The sequence below is a fragment of the Manis pentadactyla genome, chromosome 6 (assembly GCF_030020395.1).
Source record: "Manis pentadactyla isolate mManPen7 chromosome 6, mManPen7.hap1, whole genome shotgun sequence".
NCBI classification, from domain to species: domain Eukaryota; kingdom Metazoa; phylum Chordata; class Mammalia; order Pholidota; family Manidae; genus Manis; species Manis pentadactyla.
In genome coordinates, this window is record NC_080024.1 from 122,721,334 (window position 1) to 122,746,743 (window position 25,410).

The following is a 25,410-nucleotide window of genomic DNA, read 5'->3' on the forward strand; positions in this document are numbered from 1 at the left end:
AAGGAGGTTCCTGCTGGATCTTTACTTCCTAGAAACTTCTCCTCAGGATTCCTGGGGTCGTCCATTGTTGACAGTGACAGTGTATTTCCTAGTATCTGAGTTCATGGATGGGAGGAAAGATGTACATTTTTTGAAACTGTAGTGTTCTGTTGTAAGATTTGGCATTTGTAGAAGTAAAATCATGGGAAAGCTTCCCTTGACCATTGCTCTTCAAACTACTTAGGGTGACAGTCAAGATTTCCCCTATTCCAAACATACCCCTTCAACCATATCTCCCAGTTTTTCTGTTTGCTGTCCCCTAGACATCCCCTACATTTTCTTGCTCCCTGTTTAAGTCCACTTGAAATGTCGTTTTGCCTTTCCTTAACTCAAGCCAATTCTTCAGTTATTCTCTCCTACCAATTTCTGTCCTTATTGCACTATAGTGTCTTATAACTTGGCACCTGTCACAAAGATATAAAAGCACTTTGTAAGTTTTAAAGTGCCACACAAACTTGCCTTGTTCTCACTCCCCCTAAACTGTAAGCTCATTGACGGACTGAGCCTTTTTTTATTTATGTACTTAATGTAGTGTCTTGCACATATTTGTTTATTAGAGTTTTAGTGAACTAGGGATATGTGATTCTGTGTGAGATTAAATGCTGTGTCTAAAAAGCGCATGTTATACCCAAAGTTCTATTTTGTAGTTATTAAGTTCATATTGAAATTCTGCTTGCATGCAATCGCCTGTAAAAGTAGGTCCTTAATTTGGATAGTCTGCTGGTTCACATCTCATTTTTTTCTTCATAGAATACATGTTTATTTAAATCATTAAGGTTGCAGGATGGTGTGTTTTTTATGGGATGTTTTTTACTGTAATAGTAGAATACCCAGTTAAACAATGAGGGCTTTATCATCTCAGATAACAAGAAGTCCAGTCATAGGAGATTTTGGGGTTGGTCTGTTCAGTGGCACCATGATATCATCAGGGTCCCATATACTTCCCATGCTTGCACTTTGTCATCCTGAGCATGATGATATGGGGCTTTCCTCATGACTTCAAGATGGCTGCGGCACTTTATGCTATATAAACAATATCCAGAGGCAGCAAAGTATAGCTTCTTGGGACTTCAGCATCTCTGTGTTGGAGCAAGCTTTTGCTGAATGCTTCCCCACCGATTTCCTCTCAGGTCCTATTGGTTGAGATTTGGTAGCTTGCACTGGCAGTGTAAATAGACCAGCCATGGTTGGCTTAAATTGATCAAGAACAGGTAGTCTAGCAGAGGGTGATGACTTGAATTCAGTTGGGGGTCTGATGCAGTGAAAAATATGTAACGTGGGATGAGATAAGGAACAAACAGTATCTGCCACAGGTGTTATCCATGTGTCTTTGGCTTTCTAACGTGGAAAGTTAATATTCTAGATTTCTAAGAGGAGGAAAGATACTTCTATAGTGTTTCCTGTGAGTATGGTGTTAGATCTCAGTAATACTTTATTGTCTCACTTGTTCATGCAATTGGCATTACCTGAGCATTGTGTGCTTAGCATTAATGAAGTAGCTGAATAAGGACCTGCAGTCCTTTTCTGCAGGTGATGGCTGGTATACAGTCCAGTGGAACAGGGTGTCTGAGGTAAGGGGGGAGGATAGAGTTATTCTGTTATAAACTGACTTCAGGACATTATTTTTTCAACAGGAGATGTGGGACGTGGATTTGGGATATGAATTCACTTGAAAAACCACTTTGGGGTAAGTTGGTGGCTGTAAGTGAATGACTTCAGGGTTTCATTTCTCTTTACATTGGGGTTTTCTCTTCCAGTTTGATGGGTTTCAGACTTAGGTTGGTTGCATTTTATGCCTCATATACACATAAGAGAATGTCTTGTGCTAACGTCCCAGTTTAGTAATTTGAGAAATGTAACCATCAAGCAGAGCCCCAGTACTAATTAATTAATTAGTACATTCACTTCTTATTAGGGAGGTCAGTTTAGAAGTAGTACATTCACTTCTTATTAGGGAGGTCAGTTTAGAAGTAGATACTTATTATTTATACATATATGTGTGTATAAAATACTGTATTGTATAGAAAGGTACTTATTACGTACTTGAGCTCATCCAGCAGTCCTGTCATGTGTACTGGAAATCACTCATAGAGTTAGTGTTGAATATAAAGTTTATCTCTTAGCCCATCTTTTCTGTACTCCAAATGGCCTTTTGAATTCTCATTGCATCAGTACAAATATAAAAGGCTCCTGATTTTTTGTTTCATCTAGAAAGTGCCTCTATTTAATATGTACTGAGTGTGTACTATGGTATATGAATGTGTTGTGCATTACCTCATTTAACTTCGTGTAATGGGACTGCCTATAAGGTGGATATGTTTTTCTCATTTGGAGGAATAAAGAAGCCCAGGTTTATGTAAATACAATAACAATGCTAGGATCACATAATACATGTTGGAATTGAAATTTGAACCCAAATATGAATTTGGACTAATAGACACTCATTTCTCTATTAATATGTTGATTTTGTTGGGGATTCCCAAGACCACCCCAAGGTTTCATGATTGGTTAGGAGGACTCACAGGATTGAGTATACAGTCATAATAATGGCTTAGATTTATTACAGCTTAGGGGTACAAACAATATTAGCAAGGGGAAAAGTGCATGGAATGAAGTCTGGAGGAAACCAAGCACAGGCTTCCAAGAGTCCTCTCCCAAGGAAGTCACACAGGATTTGTTCAGTCCTTCCAACAATGAACTGTGACAAAACATAGGAAATGCTGTCAACCCAAAGAAACTCCTCAGACTCAGTGCCAGTGTTTTTTTTTTTTTTGTATCATTAATCTACAGTTACATAATGAGCGTCATTATGATTACTAGACTCCCCCATCATCAGGTCCCCACCACATACCCCATTACAGTCACTGTCCATCAGCGCAGTAAGATGCTGTAGAATCACTGTTTGTCTTCTCTGTGTTGTACTGCCCTCCCTGTGCCCCCCACCCCCTACATTATGTCTGCTAATCATAATGCCCCTTTCTTGTCCTTATCCCTCCCTTCCCACTCATCCTCCCCAGTCTCTTTCCCTTTGGTAACTGTTAGTCCATTCTTGGGTTCTGTGATTCTGCTGCTGTTTTGTTCCTTCAGTTTTTTTCTTTGTTCTTATACTCCTCATATGAGTGAAATCATTTGATACTTGTCTTTTTCCACCTGGCTTATTTCACTGAGCATAATACCCTCTAGCTCCATCCATGTTGTTGCAAATGGTAGGATTTGTTTTCTTCTTATGGGTGAATAATATTCCATTGTGTATATGTACCACATCTTCTTTATCCATTCATCTACTGATGGACACTTAGGCTGCTTCCATATCTTGGCTATTGTAAATAGTGCTGACATAAACATAGGGGTACATATGTCTTTTTCAAACTGGGCTGTTGCATTCTTAGGGTAAATTCCTAGGAGTGGAATTCCTGGGTTAAATGGTATTTCTATTTTGAGTTTTTTAAGGAACCTCCATACTGCTTTCCACAATGGTTGAACTAATTTACATTCCCACCAGCAGTGTAGGACGGTTCCCCTTTCTCCACATCCTTGCCAACATTTGTTGTTGTTTGTCTTTTGGATGGTGGCCATCCTAACTGGTGTGAGTTGTTATCTCATTGTGGTTTTAATTTGCATTTCCCTGATGATTAGCGATGTGGAGCATGTTTTCACGTGCCTGTTGGCCTCAGTGCCAGTGTTTTTATGGGAACACATAGAGGTATCTCTGCCTAGCATGTACCAAAATTTCAGGCTTCCAGAAGGGAAACAGGTACTCTGCATAATCTTGAGGCACACATGTCAGGTAAGGTGAGTTTTGTATCAGTGTAGGGAACTGTTTATTATTCAAGTTTCCAGATGCTAGCCAAGGGCCAACCTTGCAATCAAGCCTTGCTAAGGATAGCATTCTCAGGCCTGTTATGTCAACTTGTTCCTATACACTTAAATTAATAAAATTTAAGGAGTTTGTGATTATGATCATTTAGCTTATTTGAAAATATAATTAGAAATTATTAATTTAGAAATTAGAAATTAGAAATTAGAAAATATATTATGAAAAATAATGAGAGAAGTAGATATTGGCAAATCAGATTGTTTCATGATGTTTGCTTTAGGGGTCCCATGATTGCCCACTAGTTTGAGTTGCTGGAAGGACTCCTACAACTCAACATAATGCTGTACTCATGGGTAAAGTTAATTTTGTCAAAGGATACAGTGCAGTACAGCAGGAAAATAGATATGTGTACAGGTGAATGCTAGGGAGATCAGGCACAGACTTCCATGTCTTTCCTTTTCAAGGATCACATGGACATGATTTTATCTCTAGCTGTGAATTATAGAGAAATGTACAAGATGTCTCTGGTCGGGTAAGCACATAAGTGTTATTCAGTTAACTGAATCCAGAGTTCTTACAGGAAGCTGGTTACGACGTAGTGGCATTCCTGCCATGGGGCCAGCCTGGTAACTGAAACTTAACAGATACTAGATACCAGGTGTACATCATAAATCTTGATGATTACTTTTAAACAGTGCTGACAGCCTGGTACATCCTGACCCACTGCTTCCGACTGTGAACATTCCCAGAGTTTAGTTCTCAGAGTTTGCGCAGGGGTCATTGCCATGACTCCATGCATCCCCCAGAGATTAGTTAGCAAGGACTGACTAAAACAAAACAGATCAACTATGTTAACTCTTTCCTCACAGTGTCCTATATGAAATAATGTTGCATTTACTGACTGTGTTTTTCTAATGTTGATATATTTAGAATATGATATTCTTAACTTAGAAAAAAATAACTGATAGTAGAAATAGTTGACAGATTCCACTTCTCTGAGGCTAAGTTTATAGATTCTTTTGTTGGTTGTGGGGATTTATATAATGGTGACTTTTGGGTTTCCCATGTTTGTCCACAACTATTTGTATTAAATACAAGGTATATGTTAATGTTGAAGAACAATACAGGACTGTGTTCCATAAGTTATGTTCTATAAGTTACTTAAGAAATAACTTAAAGAGGGTTAAATCAAGATATTACAAAAATAACCCTCACTTTATGAAGGTCTTCCTTGTGAGAAGTTTTTATTTATTTATTTTGTGTGTTTATTTATTAAAAATTTTTTTATTAAGATACGATTGATATATACTCTTATGAAGGTTTCACGTGAAAAAACAATGTGGTTACTACATTTACCCATATTATAAAATCCCCACCCATACCCCAGTGCAGTCACTGTCCATCAGTGCAGCAAGATGCCACAGATCCACTATGTGCCTTCCCTGTGCTACACTGGTCTCCCTGTGTTCCCCCACACCATGTGTACTAAACATAGTACCCCTCAATCCCCTTCTCCCTCCCTCCCCACCTGCCCTCCCACACCCCTCCCCTTTGGTAACCACTAGTTCATTCTTGGAGTCTCTGAGTCTGCTGCCATTTTGTTCCTTCAGTTTTGCTTCATTGTTATACTCCACAAATGAGGGAGATCATTTGGCACGTGTCTTTCTCTGCCTGGCTTATTTCACTGAGCGTAACTGTAACGTCCTCCAGCTCCATCCATGTGGTTGCAAATCGTAGGATTTGTTTCTTTCTTACGGCTGAATAGTATTCCATTGTGTATATGTACCACATCTTCTTTATCCATTCATCTACTGATGGACACTTAGGTTGCATCCATATATCGGCTATTGTAAAAAGTGCTGTGATAAAACATAGGGGTGCATAGGTCTTTTTGAATCTGAGAAGCTGTATTCTTTGGGTAAATTCCAAGGAGTGGGATTCCTGGGTCAATTGGTATTTCTATTTTTAGTTTTTTGAGGAACCTCCATATGACTTTCCACAATGGTTGAACTAGCTTACATTCCCACCAGCTGTGTAGGAGGGTTCCCCTTTCTCAGCATCCTCTCCAGCATTTGTTGTTCTTAGTCTTTTTTTGTTGTTGTTGTTATCATTAATCTACAATTACATGAAGAACATTATGTTTACTAGGCTCACCCCTTCCCCAAGACCCCCCCCAACACCCCATTACAGTCACTGTCCATCAGCATAGTAAGATGCTGTAGAATCAGTACTTGTCTTCACTGTGTTGCACAGCCCTCCCCATGGCCCCCCTACATTATACATGCTAATCGTAATGCCCCCTTTCTTTTTCCCTGCCCATATCCCTCCCTTCCCATCTATCCTCCCTAGTCCCTTTCCCTTTGGTAACTGTTAGTCCATTCTTGGGTTCTGTGATTCTGCTGCTGTTTTGTTCCTTCAGTTTTTCTTTGTTCTTACATTCCACATATGAGTGAAATCATTTGATACTTGTCTTTTTCCACCTGGCTTATTTCATTGAGCATAATACCCTCTAGTTCCATACATGTTGCTGCAAATGGTAGGATTTGTTTTCTTATGGCTGTGTAATATTCCATTGTGTATGTGTACCACATCTTCTTTATCCATTCATCTACTGATGGACACTTAGGTTGCTTCCATTTCTTGGCTATTGTATATAGTGCTGCAATAAACCTAGGGGTGCATCTGTCTTTTTCAAACTGGGCCCCTGCATTCTTAGGGTAAATTCCTAGGAGTGGGATTCCTGGGTCAAATGGTATTTCTATTTTGAGCTTTTTGAGAAACCTCCATACTGCTTTCCACAGTGGTTGAACTAATTTACATTCCCACAAGCAGAGTAGGAGGGTTCCCGTTTCTCCACATCCTCACCAACATTTGTTGTTTGTCTTTTGGATGTTGGCCATCCTAACTGGTGTGAGGTGATATCTCACTGTGGTTTTAATTAGCATTTCCTTGATGATTAGTGATGTGGAACATCTTCTCATGTGTCGGTGGGCGATCTGAATTTCTTCTTTGGAGAACTGTCTGTTCAGCTCCTCTGCCCATTTTTTAATTGGGTTATTTGCTTTCTGTTTGTTGAGGTGCATGAACTCTTTATATATTTTGGATGTCAACCCTTTATCAGATCTGTCGTTTATGAATATATTCTCCCATACTGTAGGGTACCTTTTTGTGTTCTGTTGATGGTGTCCTTTGCTGTACAGAAGCTTTTTAGCTTGATATAGTCCCACTTGTTCATTTTTGCTTTTGTTTTCCTTGCCCGGGGAGATATGTTCATGAAGAAGTCGCTCATGTTTATGTCCAAGAGATTGTTGCCTATGTTTTTTTCTAGGAGTTTTATGGTTTCATGACTTATATTCAGGTCTTTTATCCATTTTGAATTTACTTTTGTGTATGGGGTTAGACAGTGATCCAGTTTCATTCTCTTCCACTTTTGCCAGCACCATCTGTTGAAGAGACTGTCATTTCCCCATTGTATGTCCATGGCTCATTTATCATATATTAATTGACCTTATATGTTTGGGTTAATGTCAGGAGTCTCTATTCTGTTCCACTGGTCTGTGGCTCTGTTCTTGTGGCAGTACCAAATTGTCTTGATTACTGTGGCTTTGTAGTAGAGCTTGAAGTTGGGGAGTGAGATCCCCCCAACTTTATTCTTCTTTCTCAGGATTGCTTTGGCTATTCGGGGTTTTTGGTGTTTCCATATGAAGTTTTGAACTATTTTTTCCAGTTCATTGAAGAAAGTTGTTGGTAATTTGATAGGGATTGCATCAAATATATTGCTTTGGGCAGGATGGCCATTTTGACGATATTAATCCTTCCTAGCCAAGAGTATGGGATGAGTTTCCATTTGCTAGTGTCCTCTTTAATTTCTCTTAAGAGTGTCTTGTTGTTTAAGGGTACAGGTCTTTCACTTCCTTGGTTAGGTTTATTCCTAGGTATTTAATTCTTTTTGATGCAATTGTGAATGAATTGTTTTCCTGATTTCTCTTTCTATTAGTTCATTGTTAGTGTATAGGAAGGCCACAGATTTCTGTGTGCTAGTTTTGTATCCTGAAACATTCCTGTATCCCGATATCATTTCTAGTAGTTTTGGAGTGGAGTCTTTAGGGTTTTTTATGTACAATATCATGTCATCTGCAACTAGTGACAGTTTAACTTCTTCTTTACCAATCTGGATTCCTTGTATTTCTTTGTTTTGTCTAATTGCCATGGCTAGGACCTCCAGTACTATGTTGAATTACAGTCGGGGGAGTGGGCATCCCTGTCTTGTTCTCGATCTCATAGGAAAAGCTTTCAGGTTCTCGCTGTTCAGTATGATGTTGGCTGTGGGCTTATCATATGTGACCTTTATTATGTTGAGGTACTTGCCCTGTATACCCATTTTGCTGAGAGTTTTTATCGTGAATGGATGTTGAATTTTGTCAAATGCTTTTTCAGCTTCTGTGGAGATGATTATGTGGTTTTGTCTTTCTTTTTGTTTATGTGGTGGATGATATTGATGGTTTTTCAAATGTTGTAACATCCTTGCATCCCTGGGATGAATCCCACTTGGTCCTGGTGTATGATCTTTTTGATGTATTTTTGAATTCGGTTTGCTAATATTTTGTTGAGTATATTTGCATGTACATTCATCAAGGATATTGATCTGTAATTTTCTTTTTTGGTGGGGTCTGCCTGGTTTTGGTATTAGAGTAATGTTGGCTTCATAGAATGAGTTTGGGAGTATTTCCTCCTCTTCTATTTTTTGGAAAACTTTAAGGAAAATGGGTATTATGTCTTCTCTGTATGTCTGATAAAATTCCGAGGTGAATTCATCTGGCCCAGGGGTTTTGTTCTTGAGTAGTTTTTTGATTACCGCTTCAATTTCGTTGCTGGTAATTGGTTTGTTTAGATTTTGTGTTTCTTCCTTAGTCTGTCTTGGAAGGTTGTATTTTTCTAGAAAGTTGTCCATTTCTCCTAGGTTTTCCAGCTTGTTAGCATATAGGTTTTCATAGTGTTCTCTAATAATTCTTTGTATTTCTATGGGGTCCGTCGTGATTTTTCCTTTCTAGTTTCTGATTCTGTTCATGTGTGTTGACTCTCTTTTTCTCTTAATAAGTCTGGCTAGAGGATTGCCTATTTTGTTTATTTTCTCAAAGAACCAGCTCTTGGTTTCATTGATTTTTTTTTTCTATTATTTTGTTCTTCTCCATTTTATTTATTTCTTCTCTGAGCTTTATTATGTCCCTTGTTCTGCTGACTTTAGGCCTCATTTGTTCTTTTTCCAGTTTCGATAATTGTGACATGAGACTATTCATTTGGGTTTGTTCTTCCTTCTTTAAATATGCCTGGATTGCTATATACTTTCTTCTTAAGACTGCTTTTGCTGTGTCCCACAGAAGTTGGGGCTTTTGTTGTTGTTGTCATTTGTTTCCATGTATTGCTTGATCTCTATTTTAATTTGGTCATTGATCCATTGATTATTTAAGAGCATGTTGTTAAGCCTCCATGTGTTTGTGGGCCTTTTTGCTTTTTTTCTACAATTTAGTTCTAGTTTTATACCTTTGTGGTCTGAAAAGTGGTTGGTAGGATTTCAATGTTTTGGAATTTCCTGAGCCTCTTTTTGTGGCCTAGTATGTGGTCTATTCTGGAGAATGTTCCATGTGCACATGAGAAGAATGTGTATCCTGTTGCTTTTGGGTGTAGAGTTCTATAGATGTCTATTAGGTCCATCTGTTCTAGTGTGTTGTTCAGTGCCTCTGTGTCCTTACTTATTTTCTGTCTGGTGGATCTGTCCTTTGGAGTGAGTGGTGTGTTAAAGTCTCCCAAAATGAGTGCATTGCATTATATTTCCTCCTTTAATTCTGTTAGTATTTGTTTCACATATATTGGTGCTCCTGTGTTGGGTGTATACATATTTATAATGGTTATATCCTCTTGTTGGACTGAGCCCTTTATCATTATGTAATGTCCTTCTTTATCTCTTGTTACTTTCTTTGTTTTGAAGTCTGTAATGTCTGATACTGATACTGCAACACCTGCTTTTTGCTCCCTATTGTTTGCATGGAATATCTTTTTCTATCCCTTGAGTTTTAGTGTGTGCATGTCTTTGGGTTTGAGATGGGTTTCTTGTAAGCAGCATATAGATGGGTCTTGCTTTTTTATCCATTCTATTACTCTGTGTCTTTTGATTGGTGCATTCAGTCCATTTACATTTAGGGTGATTATTGAAAGATATGTACTTACAGCCATGGCAGGCTTTAGATTCGTGGTTACCAAAGGTTCAAGGTTAGCTTCTTTACTATCTAACTGTCTAACTTAACTCACTTATTGAGCTATTTAGACACTGTCTGGTGATTCTTTATTTCTCTCCCTTCTTATTCTTCCTCTTCCATTCTTTATATGTTGGTTGTTTTATTCTGTGCTCTTTTGTGTTTCCTTTAACTGCTTTTATGGGTAGTTGATTTTATTTTTTGCCTTTAGTTAATATTTGGTTGGTCTGCTTTCTTTGCTGTGACTTTATTTTCTCTTGTGACATCTATTTAGTCTTAGGAGTGCTCCCATGTAGAGCAGTCCCTCTAAAATACTCTGTGGAGGTAGTTTGTGGGAGGCAAATTCCCTCAACACAATTTTTGCTTGTTTGGGAATTGTTTATTCCCTCCTTCATATTTAAATGATAATTGTGCTGGATACAGTATTTTTGGTTCAAGGCCCTTCTGTTTCATTGCATTAAATATATCATGCCATTCTCTTCTGGCATGTAAGGTTTCTGTTGAGAAATCTGATGATAGCCTGATGGGTTTTCCTTTGTAGGTGACCTTTTTTCTCTCTCTGACTGCCTTTAATACTCTGTCCTTGTCCTTGATCTTTGCCATTTTAATTATTATATGTCTTGGTGTTGTCTTCCTTAGGTCCCTTCTTTTGGGAGTTCTGTGTACTTCCGTGGTCTGATAGATTATTTTGTCCCTCATTTTAGGGAAGTTTTCAGCAATTATTTCTTCAAAGACACTTTCTATCCCTTTTTCTCTCTTCTTCTTCTGGTACCCCAATAATGTGGATATTGTTCCTTTTGGATTGGTCACACAGTTCTCTTAATATTGTTTCATTCCTGGAGATCCTTTTATCTCTCTCTGCGTCAGCTTCTCTGCGTTCCTGTTCTCTGGTTTCTGTTCCATCAGTGGCCTCTTGCATCTCATCTATTCTGCTTATAAATCCTTCCAGAGATTATTTCATTTCTGTAATCTCCCTCCGGACGTCATGCCTTGGCTCTTACATATTTCTCTGCAGCTCCGTCAGCATGGTTATGACCTTTATTTTGAATTCTTTTTTAGCAAGATTGGTTAGGTATATCTCCTTCTCAGGGCTTGACTCTGTGATTTTGGTCTGTATCAAATTCTTCTGCCTATTCATGGCGATAGAGGTAGTTGTGCGGAGCTGGTGCGTGTGTCATCTGGGAGAAGGTTCCTTCTTGCTAGTTTGTGGCCTTCCTTTCTTTGGAGAACAGCAACTTCTAGCGGCTTGTGCTGGGCAGCTGCGCCCAGACGGGGCCTCTGATTCTTGCCCAGCCGCTGTGGAGTTAAGCTCCTTGGTTGCTGTGGGCGTGGCCTGCCTCGGTCTGCTGCTTCAATATGGCAGAGCCACATCGGAGGGGAAACAGATGGGAGGCTGTTTATCTCCATGAGGGGCCTCCGAGCTGCGCTGCTGCCCAGGGTGTTAGGGCGCCTGGATTTCCCTGGGTTTCCCAGCTGCTAGTCTAAGTGTCCCAGGACTCTTCTGTCCAGCTTTGGGGTCCCTGTCCCTTTAAGACTTTCAAAAAGTATTTGCTTTTCTTTTGTCCCAGGGGCGCTGGCTGCGGGGAGCTAGTCACAGGTCTTACTGTTCTGTTTCCCTAGTTTCCAGCACCCCACGCACGCACTGTGTCTGCGCTCTGGTGTATATGGCTAGGGCCGGCTATTTAGCAGTCCTGGGCTCCCTCTCCCTCCCCGCTCCGACTCCTCTCCTCCCGCTGGGAGCTGGGGTGAGGGGCGCTCGGGTCCCCCTGGACTGCGGCTTGTATCTTACCCCCTTCATGAGGTGCTGGGTTCTTGCAGCTGTGGATGTAGTCTGCCTTTTGTCCTGTGTCTTCTGGTCTCTCTTTTAGGAATAGTTGTATTTGTTGTATTTTCAAAAATATATATGGTTTTGGGAGGAGATTTCTGCTGCTCCACTCATGCTGCCATCTTGTCTCCACTTCTCATGTTTCCAGATTTTGATGATTAAGATGCTTTAACGATTCACATACAGAGTTATTTGTTTAGACTTATGTTTTCCTTTCTCTCAAGTAAATAGGAATGGCTTGCAGATTCTTGTGGGAAGAAACTGCCAAACTGTTTTCTGCAGGGGCTGTGTACCATTCTGCATTCCAACTGACCACGTGTTAGGGTTCCAGTTGCAGCACTTGGTGTTTTTCTTTTTCCCTATGTCCATTTGCATTGGTGCATGGTGGTGTCTCATTGTGAGCTTAATTTGAAGTTGCCAAATAGTGATGTTGAACATGTTCTTGTGTGCTTATTTGCCATCTGTATCACTTTTTTGGTGTTTGCCCATTTTTGTTAGAATGGGATTTTTTAAATCGTATTTTGAGTTACTTTTCCAGATGCAAATCACTTGTCAGATACGTAATTTGTAAACATTTTCTCTCAATCTAACTTCCTTTTTATTAACTGTTTTTTTTTAAGAGCACATTTTCATTATGAAGTCCAATTTTTTTGGTTTCTTTTTTTTTTAATGGTTTGTGTATTTTATTGTTCTGAAGCATCTTTGCCTAACATAGGATCTCAAAGATTTTTGCTCTTCCCGTTTCCCTCTTTCTCCCTATACCTCCCGTTTCCTCCATACCCCTTTCCTCCCAAGTAGACACACACCCACTGCATTTCATCCTCATTTTATAATCTAATTGTGCTGCCTTGGAAAAATTAAATACAAGTAGATACAACGTTATAAAGATTGACATTTAAATATTCTGGGCTATAAACATTAAAAAACATATATCAGCAGATTTTAGAGAACATAAAGTCACATTTGCATCTTAGATGATGTACTAGCAGTCATACGGTTTACTTTGCCAGTGCCCAAGAGAGGTAGCTTGTCATGTTGAAGTAGCTCAAAATATAAATTTGTACACATGTAGTTTCTCTGGAGAGAACTGTTTTCCATGGCACTGCACTATGATGCTTTTTGCCCTCCCGTCAGCCCAGTTACCATAGTTACCACTAGTTGCTCCCTGCAAGTGACACAATGTCAGATACTGAGTAAGTATGATTCTGAGGCAAGAAAGTGATAGTAATGTCCCTGTTCTCACTGCAGCCAGAGAGTGTTTGGTTTGATGAAAGGAGGACTATAGGCAACAGATCAACAGAGCACCCAGAGAGGTGAACAGAAATAATACTTTTACATTTATAAGTATCACTTTGAATATTTTTGGGTGCTTTTCAGGTTGCAGTCTGACAACCTTGTAAAGTAGGCAAGAACTATTATATCTTTTTCAGAGATAAACTTGTCTGGCCTGTCCTGAATTGTTCAGGTAGATACATCTCTGCTCTCCGTCACGATACTTGCTACATGACGTTGCCCTTGTGAGAAGCTGCTCTGTTGCCCATAAGCCCAGTCCTTCGGAGCATCTGCTCTCTTGGCTTTTATTGTGGAACATGTGTGCAAAGTGTGTGTTTCCTCCATCCACCTTATCTGAGTGCACTTGGCTTGTCTCCTGATCAGCAGTGACAAGCCTTTGAGCCTTGGTGTCAGCTGCTCCACGGGACGACTTTAACCCTCTGAGGTCCCTCAGACTGCTTGAGAGCTCCCTAAGGTGAACTCCTTATGTGCCAGAAATGCTTCTAATAGACTATCCCAAATGTATCCCCACATTTGGTGACAGTTCCTCCAGTTATTTCTTAACGGTATTTTAACAGATTGGGGGCATGAGAGCAAGGAAGGTGGGTGGTGGGAAATAGAAAATAAAAAGCAGGGAAGTCTATAAATTTACTTTCAAAGCCAGAACTAGGTCTCAGATCTTATGATACCCTTTTCTTTTCCATTATGCTTTCCATGAGTCTGTTTCTGAATGGCTGGTGATTGTAGCATTTTTAGAATGGGATTCAGTAGGACAAAGGGATGAGAATTAGCCCAATAGGCTGCTGTAGCACAGCTACTAGGAGAATTCATATTAATCCTTGGACCCTGAGAACCGGATGTGAGTGGTTGAAATGGACTGGAAGTCCCTGGTTTCTTAAATTCCTATGACAGTTAACAGCTTAGCTTCTGCTTTAGCCTAGTAATTGTATAGAAGGGCAGTTATGACCTATTTGTTTGATGGGTATGAGATAGTAGCTCACTGTTGTTTTACTTGCCATTTTCCTAATTAAAGTGAAGTCAGCATTTTTCCACATCATTATTAGCTATTATGTTTCTTTTCTTCAAAGTGATTGTTTACATCCTTTACTAACTTTTCTATCGGGTTGTTGTACATTGATTTGTGGGAGTTACTTGTATATTCTTGATACTATTAATTTTTATGTATTTTACAAATATTTTTCTAAGTTTGATTTAAAAACTTACTCTTTATAATAAAATCTCATGCATATTAGTCTTCCAGTTCATTTTCTAAGTTAGTCCTTTTTTCTTTTTTCTCTGTAGGTTATGAATGTGATTTCTGATGAAACTGGATTGGAATAATTTTCATGATCTTTGATGTTTGTATATATATTTTAAAATTTTGCATTTGACTTAAAGTGCCATGAGAAAATTTGCATATTGCAAGGTGGTCCTTGCCACCTCCTTGATTTGGGTACTCTTGGATATGTTCCTGCTGCTTTACTTCAGTGAATGCAACAAATGTGATGAAAAAAAGGAGAGAGGACTTCCTGCAGGGGATGGTGAGTGACATTTTATAATAATACACCTGTTCTAATAAGTATGTCACTGGTTTTTCACTTAATTAATTTGGATTCTATAAGATTTTAACTTTTTTAGATTAATAATAATACTTGGTTTCCTATATATGATGATTGTATTACCAACAATTCTTCAGTGGGTTCTACCAACAGTTAAACTATTAAAGTCAGTATAAATTCAATTTTTGTTAAATGTAGTTAGTTTTCTGCAAGTTAATGTGGGGAATCTCATAGTTGGGACTATGAAAATTGTACAAAACATGGGTCTAATGCCATAAAGTCAGAGTGGAGCATTAAAACTGCATTATCAAGTATCAAAAGAGATTTCTTCTGTCTCACCATCTTGGTTCTAAGGGAAGAAGTCATCATAGATATGATCTGAAGTTCTTTTGTTAATGTAGATCTAGTCAGCACTTCTAAGAAAGGCTCTTGTAAAAATTAGGCTGTTACAGGCTGCAGTATCTAAAATGGAAAAGAAAGGAAACAGATAGATGAGGATCTAGGTTGGAAGTACTAGCATTTTTTGGCAGAGGACACCTGAAAAATTGAGTCTTAAACTCCTTGTGTTCAGGCCAAAAAACAAATGCTGCCTTTTATTTTGTTAAACATAATGAAAATGAGTTGCATTGTGAGTCAGTAATTCAGCCGTTTGGGGCTCTGAACTCTCCTGATGAGTTAGACTATCTGGCTATATAGTAATTCTACTTTTTTGGGGGAATTACATATAATAATTACTGTCTTAGCATAAGTTTTATTTGGGTTTGTAGCCACATTTAAATATTCTGTACTTTTATAATGAATGTATCTGGTCCCCTAAAATTTATAATCCAAAAATATTTATTCGTATTGGTAATTGTGCCTACTTACTGTAGTTTTATAGATGGAATTACGCAACCAGTTCTGTTTTTCTTCTTGAGAACATTTGGAGAAGTGCTTGGGACTACACTAAAATGACTGGAGGTGGAGAGGAAATAAAATATATCAAAAGTATGTAAATAGTGGGGAGCCTTTGGATATAGGTAGTAAGAGAAAGAAAGGTCTAAGATCCTCGTAGGTCTCCCTGTTTGAATGAATTAATATGGACCCCTGGAGGTGGCAGCTTTGATGAGAAGTGGGTGGTGAAGGTGGGTTTGGAATATTTAACTTTGGGGTGCCGGTAGAGATGTTCTGCAGTTAGAGAGTGGTGGAGGTGGAGGACATAGGCAGTAATCTAAACCTTGTCTATACATGAGACTGCACCAGAGTGTGTGCAGAGGTAGAAAGAAATAGACCAAGAGTTAGCCTAATGGAGGGTCAGTAAAAGAAGAGAGGCTTCTCAGGAGGTCAGAGGTAGAGGGAGAAGCCGAGGGAGCATGGTCATGAAAACTGAGGAGTTTATCTGTTGTAATATTTTACCTGAGATGAAGATGTGGTGTTTCTGATATATTTGTGAACCTGACATGCACCATTTCAGTGCCAACAGATTTGATGTACTTGGGAAGTAGTAGAGATGTGTAGCTTACTCACTTAGGAAGCTTCAACACAAAGAAAAAGGGGTAGTACAGTAGTCAAAGGAATGGAGCCAGAGTTGGTTTTCTGTGTATGTATGTATTTTTTTTTTTGTATGTTGAAGGAAAGGTATAAAATTAAAGGGGAAGAAGTAATACTTGAAAGAGAAGATTAGCAGCAGGTGGGACAGTGTGGGATCAAACCCAGAAGACAAGGATTATACTTGAAGAGGATTGTAAGGTTAATAAAGTTTGGTAAAAAACCACTGGCTTTCATCAAAGAAAAGGAGTAGCTTTTATACAAAGTACAAGATTACAAAGTAAAGAAGAAATGGACTAGAAGTAACAAGATGGAGCTATTTGATAGCATCATTACCTCCTTGAGAAAAGGAGAGTGAACAGTTCTCCACAGGCTCTCAGCCAGATTTAACTCTGGAGGAAAAATGATTTGAAGAAGGGAGACACATTTGATGTTAAGAAAGAATAGTTTGAAAAATCTGCTTGGTGTGAAGTTTCGGTGCAGAGGAAGCTTAGAGGTTCTAAGTAGCCTCACAGCCCCGAAGGTGCTAAGATTCTCAACAGAGAGCTGATGAGGAATTGCTGTGGTGCCTCTGAAGAGGTCTTCTGCTAAAGTTGTTTGGCAGAAGGGTGGGTAGGTAATGTCACCAAGGATTTGGACCTTCCTAGTAGAATTATCAAGTATACTCAGCAACCTAGAAGAATGTAGGTCTCTTTTTAAAGAACACTCAAGGTCTCCAGAATCTCATTTTCTATGGCATTTTGTAAACCAAAACAACCCAAAAGCAAAAAACCAATTAGCAGATATGACACTCCAGAATAATTGTTTCAGAATCACATTTCTGGATATTCTTTGAACTGCTATACAGTGCCAATTTGGTGAAATTTGTCAAATTCTGTTCTTTATATTGTGAATTAAGATGTTCTATTTTTTTTAAGTTCTACTTAAAACCTGTGGATAGATTATCCTTACGATAATGCTGGATGCTTCTTATGAGATTGTGATTGATATACTTAACCATTTTCTAGGATTTACTTGTTACTTGCTTCAGGTAACAGTGGGCTGGTCTTTGGTGATTACAGAGGGGTTAGTTTTGTTTTGTTTACCCGGGAAGTTCTTTCTCATAGTTCTGACAATAGCAAATTTTCTGTTGCTAGAGAATTAGATTGGGCTCCTCTTGAAAAAAACAAAGTCAGTGTGGGTGATGTCTTGAGAATATGTTTTGCCACTCATCTTTCCAGGATTAGCTCATTCATTCAATTTATGGATTTGAATATTTATAGAACAGTCAGTATTATTACAGATGCAATTTCAAGTAGAATTTGATCCTTTATGCTCGCACGGTACTTCATTCTCAGGTCATTAAAATGTTGATGATTCAAGTTTTTGTGTGTTTATACTAGAGTTATTTCAACTGGAAACCTTTGAGAATATAGATTATAGAAATTTCCAGTGATTAAAAACTTAAAAATATGTTATTAGTATATAGACTTTCAGAAACTTACAAATTTCTTGCATGTTGAGAGTTTTATATACTGAACACATTACAAATAAATTGAAGATAAAATCAGAAAGAAGGTTGAAACTGACAAGGATGTTGAGGTATCAGACTTTTCAGTGTATTTCATTATATATAAAATTTTGATGTTAAAAAAATCAGGTAATTTGCTGTATTTCATATCTTACATATCTTTGTTTATAAAACTTATTTCATCTACCACTAAAAAAGCAAAAACATTCCAGTTACTGTAAGCTTCATTCCAATTTCATCACTGTTAAAATGTGGAAAGAAATGTTTTGAAATAGGTAAAATATAATCCATAAAACAGTAAAAATGATAATTCTGTAATAAGAAAATCATTTGAGGAGGGGCTCGAGATGGCGGCATGAGTAGGGCAGCGGAATACTCCTCCCAAAACCATACATATTTTTGAAAATACAACTATTCCTAAAAAAGAGACCAGAAGGTACAGTACAACAGTCAGGCTACATCTACATCAGCCTGAACTCACCATCTCATGAAAAGGCTAAGATACAAAGCTGTGACCATGCAGGACCTGAGCACTCCCCAAACCCCAGCTCACCGGTGGGAGGAAAAGAATCAGTGGGGAGAGAGTGGAAGCACAGGACTACTAAAATAATCAGCCCTAGTAATCTGCACCGGGAGCACAGACACACATTGCATGGTGTACTGGACATTAGAGAAACGGAAAAGTAAAATCCGAGATGGAGACTGTGAGCGGGCCCCCACAACCGGTTGCCCTAGTACAAAAGAAAAGCGGGCGCTTTTTAAAAATCTTAAAGGGATAAGGGCTCAACAGCTGGACAAAATCGTCCCAGCATACTCAGCCCAGCAGGCTGGGAATCTTAAGGAATTTCAGGTACCCTAACAACCTGGGGAGTAACACAGCTCTGAAGCTCCTCACAGCAATAAGCAGCCTCCCATTCAGTCCTCCTGGCCAGCACTGCAAGCGAACCAGCTGACATGCCACAGCTGCTGAGCAGCCAGAGAACAGCCCCGCCCACCGCAACCACACAGAGGCTTCTCCCAGCGTGCAGCTAACCGGGCCAGACCCAGAGGCTGCCGGTGGAGCAAGGTACGGAAGGCACGAAGGGCCGCCATTCCTGCAGGGGAACACACCGGGTGCGTCTGTGATCCCCCACAGTGCCCTAGGCTATCCGGAGGGCCGCCCCGCCCACTGCAGCTCAGGAGATTATCTCAGAGACTGCCCCCAGTGTGCGGGTAACTGGAACAGGCAGCGGAAGCCAGAGCAAGGTCTGGAAGGCACGAAGGGGTGCCATTCTCACAGGAGAACACACCCGGTGCATCTGTGACCCCCCCGCAGTGCCCTAGGCTATCCCGAGGGCCTCCCCGCTCACGGCAGCTCAGGGGATTGAACCAGAGGCTACACCCTGCACCTGGTTGACTAGCACAGGCAGAGGAAGCTGGAGCAAGGTCCGGAAGGCATGAAAAGGTGCTCTTCTCATACGAGAACACACCCGACTTGTCTGTGACCCCCTGCAGAGCTCTGGGCTATCCTGAGGGCTGCCCCGGCCACAGCAGCTCAGGGGATTAAACTAGAGACTGCTCCCTGTGTGCGGGTGACTGACACAGGCAGCAGAGAAGGGCAAGGTGAACAACAAGCAGGAAGGGACTTTGTTCTCCCAGATGACACACGCACCACCTGCCTGTGACCACTTCTATCGCCATGAAAAGGCAGAAGAATCTGGTCCAGTCAAAAATCATTCAGACAACCCAAGAGAGAGGGCCTGGTGAGATAGATATAACCAATCTTACTGAAAAAGAATTCAAAATAAAAGTCGTAACCATGCTGATGGAACTGCAGAGAAATATGCAAGAGCTAAGGGATGAAGTCTGGAGGGAGGAAACACAAATGAAATAATCACTAGAAGGTCTTAGGATCAGACTGGACGAGGTGCAAGAGACTGTTAATGGAATAGAAATCAGAGAATAGGAATACAGAGAAGCTGAGGCAGAGAGAGATAAAAGGATCTCCAGGAATGAAAGAATATTAAGATAATTAACTATATGACCAATCCAAATGGAACAATATTTGCATAATACGGGTACCAGAAGAGGAAGAGAGAGAAAAAGGGATAGAAAGTATCATTGAAGAAATAATTGCTGAAAACTTCCCCATGCTGGGGAAGGAAATAGTCTCACAGACCATGGAAGCCCACAGATCTCCCAAAACAAGGGACCTAAGGAGGAACAACACCAAGACATATAATAATTAAAATGGCAAAGATGAAAGACAAGGACAGAGTATTAAAGGCAGCCAGAGAGAGAAAAAAGATCACGTACAAAGGAAAACCCATCATGCTAGCATCAGACTTCTCAACAGAAACCTTACAGGCCAGAAGAGAATGGCATGATATATTTAATGCAGTGAAACAGAAGGGCCTTGAACCAAGAATACTATATCCAGCACGATTATCACTTAAATTTGAAGGAGGGATTAAACAATTCCCAGACAAGCAAAAGTTGAGGGAATTTGCCTCTCACAGACCACCTCTACAGGATATTTTAGAGGGACTGCTCTAGCTAAAGCACTCCTAAGGCTAAATAGATGTCACCAGAGAAAATAAAATCACAGCAAAGAAAGCAGACCAACCAAATACCAACTAAAGGCAAAAAATAAAATCACCTATTCACAAAAGCAGTCAAAGGAAACAAAAAAGAGTACAGAATAAAACACCTAACATGTAAAGAATGGAGGAGGAGGAATAAGAAGGGAGAGAAATAAAGAGTCATCACACTGTGTTTATAATAGCGTAATAAGAAAGTTAGACTGTTAGATAATAAAGAAGCTACTCTTGCTACTCTTGAAGCTTTGGTAACCAAGAATCCAAAGCGTGGAATGGCAGTAAGTACATATTTATCGATAATCACCCTAAATGTAACTACTGAATGCACCAATCAAAAGACACAAGAGTAATAGAATGGATAAAAAAGCAAGACCCATGTACATGCTGCTTACAAGAGACTCACCTTAAATCCAAAGACATACACAGACTAAAAGTGAAGGGATGGAAAAAGATATTTCATGCAAACAATAGGGAGAAAATATCAGGTGTTTCAGTACTTGTATCAGACAAAATAGACTTCAAAACATAGAAAGTAACAAGAGATAAAGAAGGACGTTACATAATGATAAAGGGGTCAGTTAAACAAGAGGATATAACATTATAAATATATATGTACCTAACACAGGAGCACCGACATATGTGAAACAAATACAGAATTATAGGAGGAAATAGAATGTAATGCATTCATTTTATGGAGGATTCAACACATCACTCACTCCAAAGGACAGATCAGCCAGACAGAAAATAAGTAAGGACACAGAAGCACTGAACAACACATTAGAACAGATGGACCTAACAGACATCTACAGAACTCTACACCCAAAAGCAACAGGATACACATTCTTTTCAAGTGCACATGGAATATTTTCCAGTATAGACCACATACTAGGCCACAAAAGAGCCTCAGTAATCTGAAATGCTGCCAACTAACTTCTCAGATCACAAAGGTATAAAACTAGAAATAAATGATAGAAGAAAACAAAAAGGCTCACAAACACATGGAGGCTTAACAACATGCTCCTAAATAATCAGTGGATCAATGACCAAATTAAAAGAGATCAAGCAATATATGGAAACAAATGACAATAGCACAATGCCCCAACTTCTGTGGGAAGCTGCGAAGGCACTTCTAAGGGTACATAGTATATAGCAATCCAGGCCTATTTAAAGAAGGAAGAACAATCCCAAATGAATAATCTAAAGTCACAATTATTGAAACTGGAAAAAGAAGAACAAATGAGGCCCAAAGTCAGCAGAAGGAAGGACATAATAAAGATCAGAGAAGAAGTAAATAAAATTGAGAAGAATAAAACAATAGAAAAAAATCAATGAAACCAAGGGCTGGTTCTTTGAGAAAAGAAACAAAATAGATAACCCCCTAGCCAGACTTACTAAGAGAAAAAGAGAGTCTACACACATAAACAGAATCAGAGAAGAGAAAGGAAAAATCACCACGGACACCACAGAAATACAAAGAATTATTAGAGAATACTATGAAAATCTGTATGCTAACAAGCTGGAAAACCTAGAAGAAATGAAAAACTTCCTTGAAAAATACAACCTTTCAAGACTGACCAAGGAAGAAACAGAAAATCTAAACCGACCAATTACCAGCAACAAAATTGAATTGGTAATCAAAAACTACCCAAGAACAAAACCCCTTGGCCCGATGGTTTCACTGCAGAATTTTATCAGACATATAGAGAAGACATAATACCCATTCTCCTTAAAAGTGTTCCAAAAAATAGAAAAGGAGGGAATACTTCCAAACTCATTCTATGAAGCCAGCATCACTCTAATACCAAAACCAGGCAAAGAACCCACCAAAAAAGAAAATTACAGACCAATATCCCTGATGAACGAACATAGATGCAAAAATACTCAACAAAATATTAGCAAATGGAATTCAGAAGTACATCAAGAGGATCAAACACCATGATAAAGAGGTATTCATCTCAGGGATGCAAGAATGGTACGTTTGAAAAGTCATCAACATCATACACCACATCAATAAAAAGTATGAAAACCACATGATCATCTCCATAGATGCTGAAAAAGCATTCGAAAAAATTCAACATCCATTCATGATAAAAACTCTCAACAAAATGGGTGTAGAGGGCAAGTACCTCAACATAATAAAGGCTATATAAGACAAACCCACAGCCAACATCATACTTAACAGCGAGAAGCTGAAAGCTTTTCACCTTAGATCAGGAACAAGACAGGGTTGGCCACTCTCCCCCCTGTTATTCAACACAGTACTGGAGGTCCTAGCCATGGCGATCAGACAAAACAAAGAAATACAAGACATCCAGATTAGTAAAGAGGAAGTGAAACTGTCACTATATGCAGATGACATGGTACTGTACATGAAAAACCCTAAAGACTCCACTCACTAGAGCTATTATCTGAATTCAGCCAAGTTGCAGGATATAAAATTAATTCACAGAAATTTGTTGCTTTCCTATACAGTAATGATGAATTAGCAGAAAGAGAAATCAGGAAAACCATTCCATTCACAATTGCATCAAAGAGAATAAAATACCTAGCAATAAACCTAACCAAGGAAGAGACCTATACCCTGAAAACTACAAGACACTCTTAAGAGAAATTAAAGAGGACACTAACAAATGGAAATTCATCCCATACTCTTGGCTAGGAAAAAACTAATGTCAAAATGGCCATCCTGTGTAAAGCAGTCTACAGATTCAATGCAGTCAGTATCAAACTACAAACAGCATTCTTCAACGAACTGGAACAAATAGTTCTAAAACTCATGTGGAACTACAAAAGACCATGAATCGCCAAAGCAATCCTGAGAAGGAAGAGTAAAGCAGGGGGGATCTCGCTTCCCAACTTCTAGCTCTACTACAAAGCCACAGTAATCAAGACAATTTGGTAGTGGCACAAGAACAGACCCACAGACCAGTGGAAAAGAATAGAGAGTCCAGATATAAACCCAAATATATATGGTCAATTAATATACAATAAAGGAGCCATGGACATACAATGGAGAAATGACAGCCTCTTCAGCAGCTGGTGTTGGCAAAACTGGACAGCTACATGTAAGAAAATGAAAGTGGATCATTGTTTAACCCCATACACAAACATAAATTTTAAATGGATGAAAGTCTCTGAATGTAAGTCATGAAACCATAAAACTCTTAGGAAATAAGCATTGTCAGAAACATAAGCAACTTCTTAATGAACATATCTCCCCAGGCAAGGGAAACCAAAGCAAAAATGAACAAGTGGGACTATATTCAAGCAGAAAAGCTTCTGTAATGCAAGGGACACCATCAGTAGAAGAAAAAGACATCCTACAGAATGGGAGAATATATTCATAAATGACATATCTGATAGAGGGTTGACATTCAAATTACATAAAGAGCTTACACACCTCAACAAACAAAATGTAAATAATCCAATTAATACCTGGGCAGAGGAGCTGAACAGACACTTCTCCGAAGAAGAAATTCAGATGGCCAACAGACACATGAAAAGATGCTCCACATCGCTAATCATTAGAGAAATGCAAATTAAAACTACAATGATATATCACCTCACACCAGTAAGGATGGCCACCATCCAAAAGGCAAACAACAACAAATGTTGGTGAGAATGTGTAGAAAGGGGAACCCTCCTACACTACTGGTGGGATTGTAAATTAGTTCAACCATTGTGGAAAGCAGTATGGAAATTCCTCAAAAAACTCAAAATAGAAATACCATTTGACCCAGGAATTCCACTCTGAGGAATTTACCCTAAGGATGCAGCAGCCAAGTTTGAAAATGTCATATGCACCCCTATGTTTATGTCAGCACTGTTTACAATAGCCAAGAAATGGAAGCAACCAAAGTGTCCATGAGTAGATGAATGGATAAAGATGTGGTACACATACACAATGGAATATAATTCAGCCATAAGAAGAAACAATACTACCATTTGCAGCAACATGGATGGAGCTAGAGAGTATGATGCTCAGTGAAATAAGCCAGGTGGAAAAAGACAAGTATCAAATGATTTCATTAATCTATGGAGTATTAGTACGAAGAAAACACTGAAGGAACAAAACAGCAGCAGACTCACAGAACCCAAGAATGGACTAACAGTTACCAAAGGGAATGGGACTGGGGAGCATGGGTCGGAAGGGATGGATCAGGGGAAAAGGGGGGTATTACAATTAGCAGACATAATGTAGGGCGGGCACAGGGAGGACTGAACAACACATAGAAGACAAGTAGTGCTCCTATAGCATCTTACTTCGCTTATGGACAGTGACTGTAATGGGATATGTGGTGGGGACTTGATAATGGGGGGAGTCTAGGAACCATAATGTTGCTGATGTAATTGTAGATTAATGATACCAAAAAAAAATGATTTGAGAGAAATGACATTAGCCTTTTTTTAGTAATTTGTACTGAAAAGTTTATCATAACTTTGTACTACCTCTTTCTCTACTTTCTCTACTAAAGTACAATTTAGATATTTGTAAGATTTATTAAAATACATTCAAAGTTAATGTCATGTAAGGTTTGTGTGTGGTAGTCTTTTTTGGCATTCTGACTGAACCTGTAAGTTTTCCTGGAAATTAAATTTTCTAATTCATAGCACTTAGTGCATTGTGTTGTAAATGATGCTTAACTGAAGTATGTTTGTTCTCACATAATAGTAGTCACTCCCCTGTCAAAGTTGATTTGATTCTTAGACTTGAACTGCATGTAAAGTTTTCCACCAAGCAATTTTTTTTCAGTTGCAGAATGGTGTCCAAACCCCATTTCAGTTGCTTTCTTCTAACAAAAATTTCACTGAATTCACTTTTAATTTACATAAAAGCCTGGTAAGGAGAGTATATGGAAAGTTAATGTTTATGATTTTTTAACTGAAGTGTCATTGATACACAGTCCTATATTAGTTTCAAATGTATAACACAGTGGTTCAACAGTGACCCATATTATTAAATCCTCACCCCCTCTAGTGCAGTTCCTATCTATCAAATTGTAAGATGTTACAGAATCATTGACCATATTC

The 25,410-nt window shown here is 39.0% G+C and overlaps 1 protein-coding gene across 3 annotated transcripts in view; it reads left to right on the forward strand.

Annotated features, from left to right (window-relative positions):
• Positions 1-25,410, forward strand: part of GALNT1 (polypeptide N-acetylgalactosaminyltransferase 1) — a 141,263-nt gene that overhangs the window by 43,846 nt on the left and 72,007 nt on the right. Inside the window, exons 2-3 of one of the 3 annotated variants that reach the window (XM_057504118.1) lie at positions 1,674-1,726; positions 14,507-14,745. In XM_057504118.1, the coding sequence (XP_057360101.1) occupies positions 14,607-14,745 (139 nt within the window). In that variant the 5' untranslated portion in view covers positions 1,674-1,726; positions 14,507-14,606. The remainder of the gene's footprint in view (positions 1-1,673; positions 1,727-14,506; positions 14,746-25,410) is intronic. The other 2 variants (XM_057504119.1, XM_057504117.1) reach the window with 2 other exon arrangements.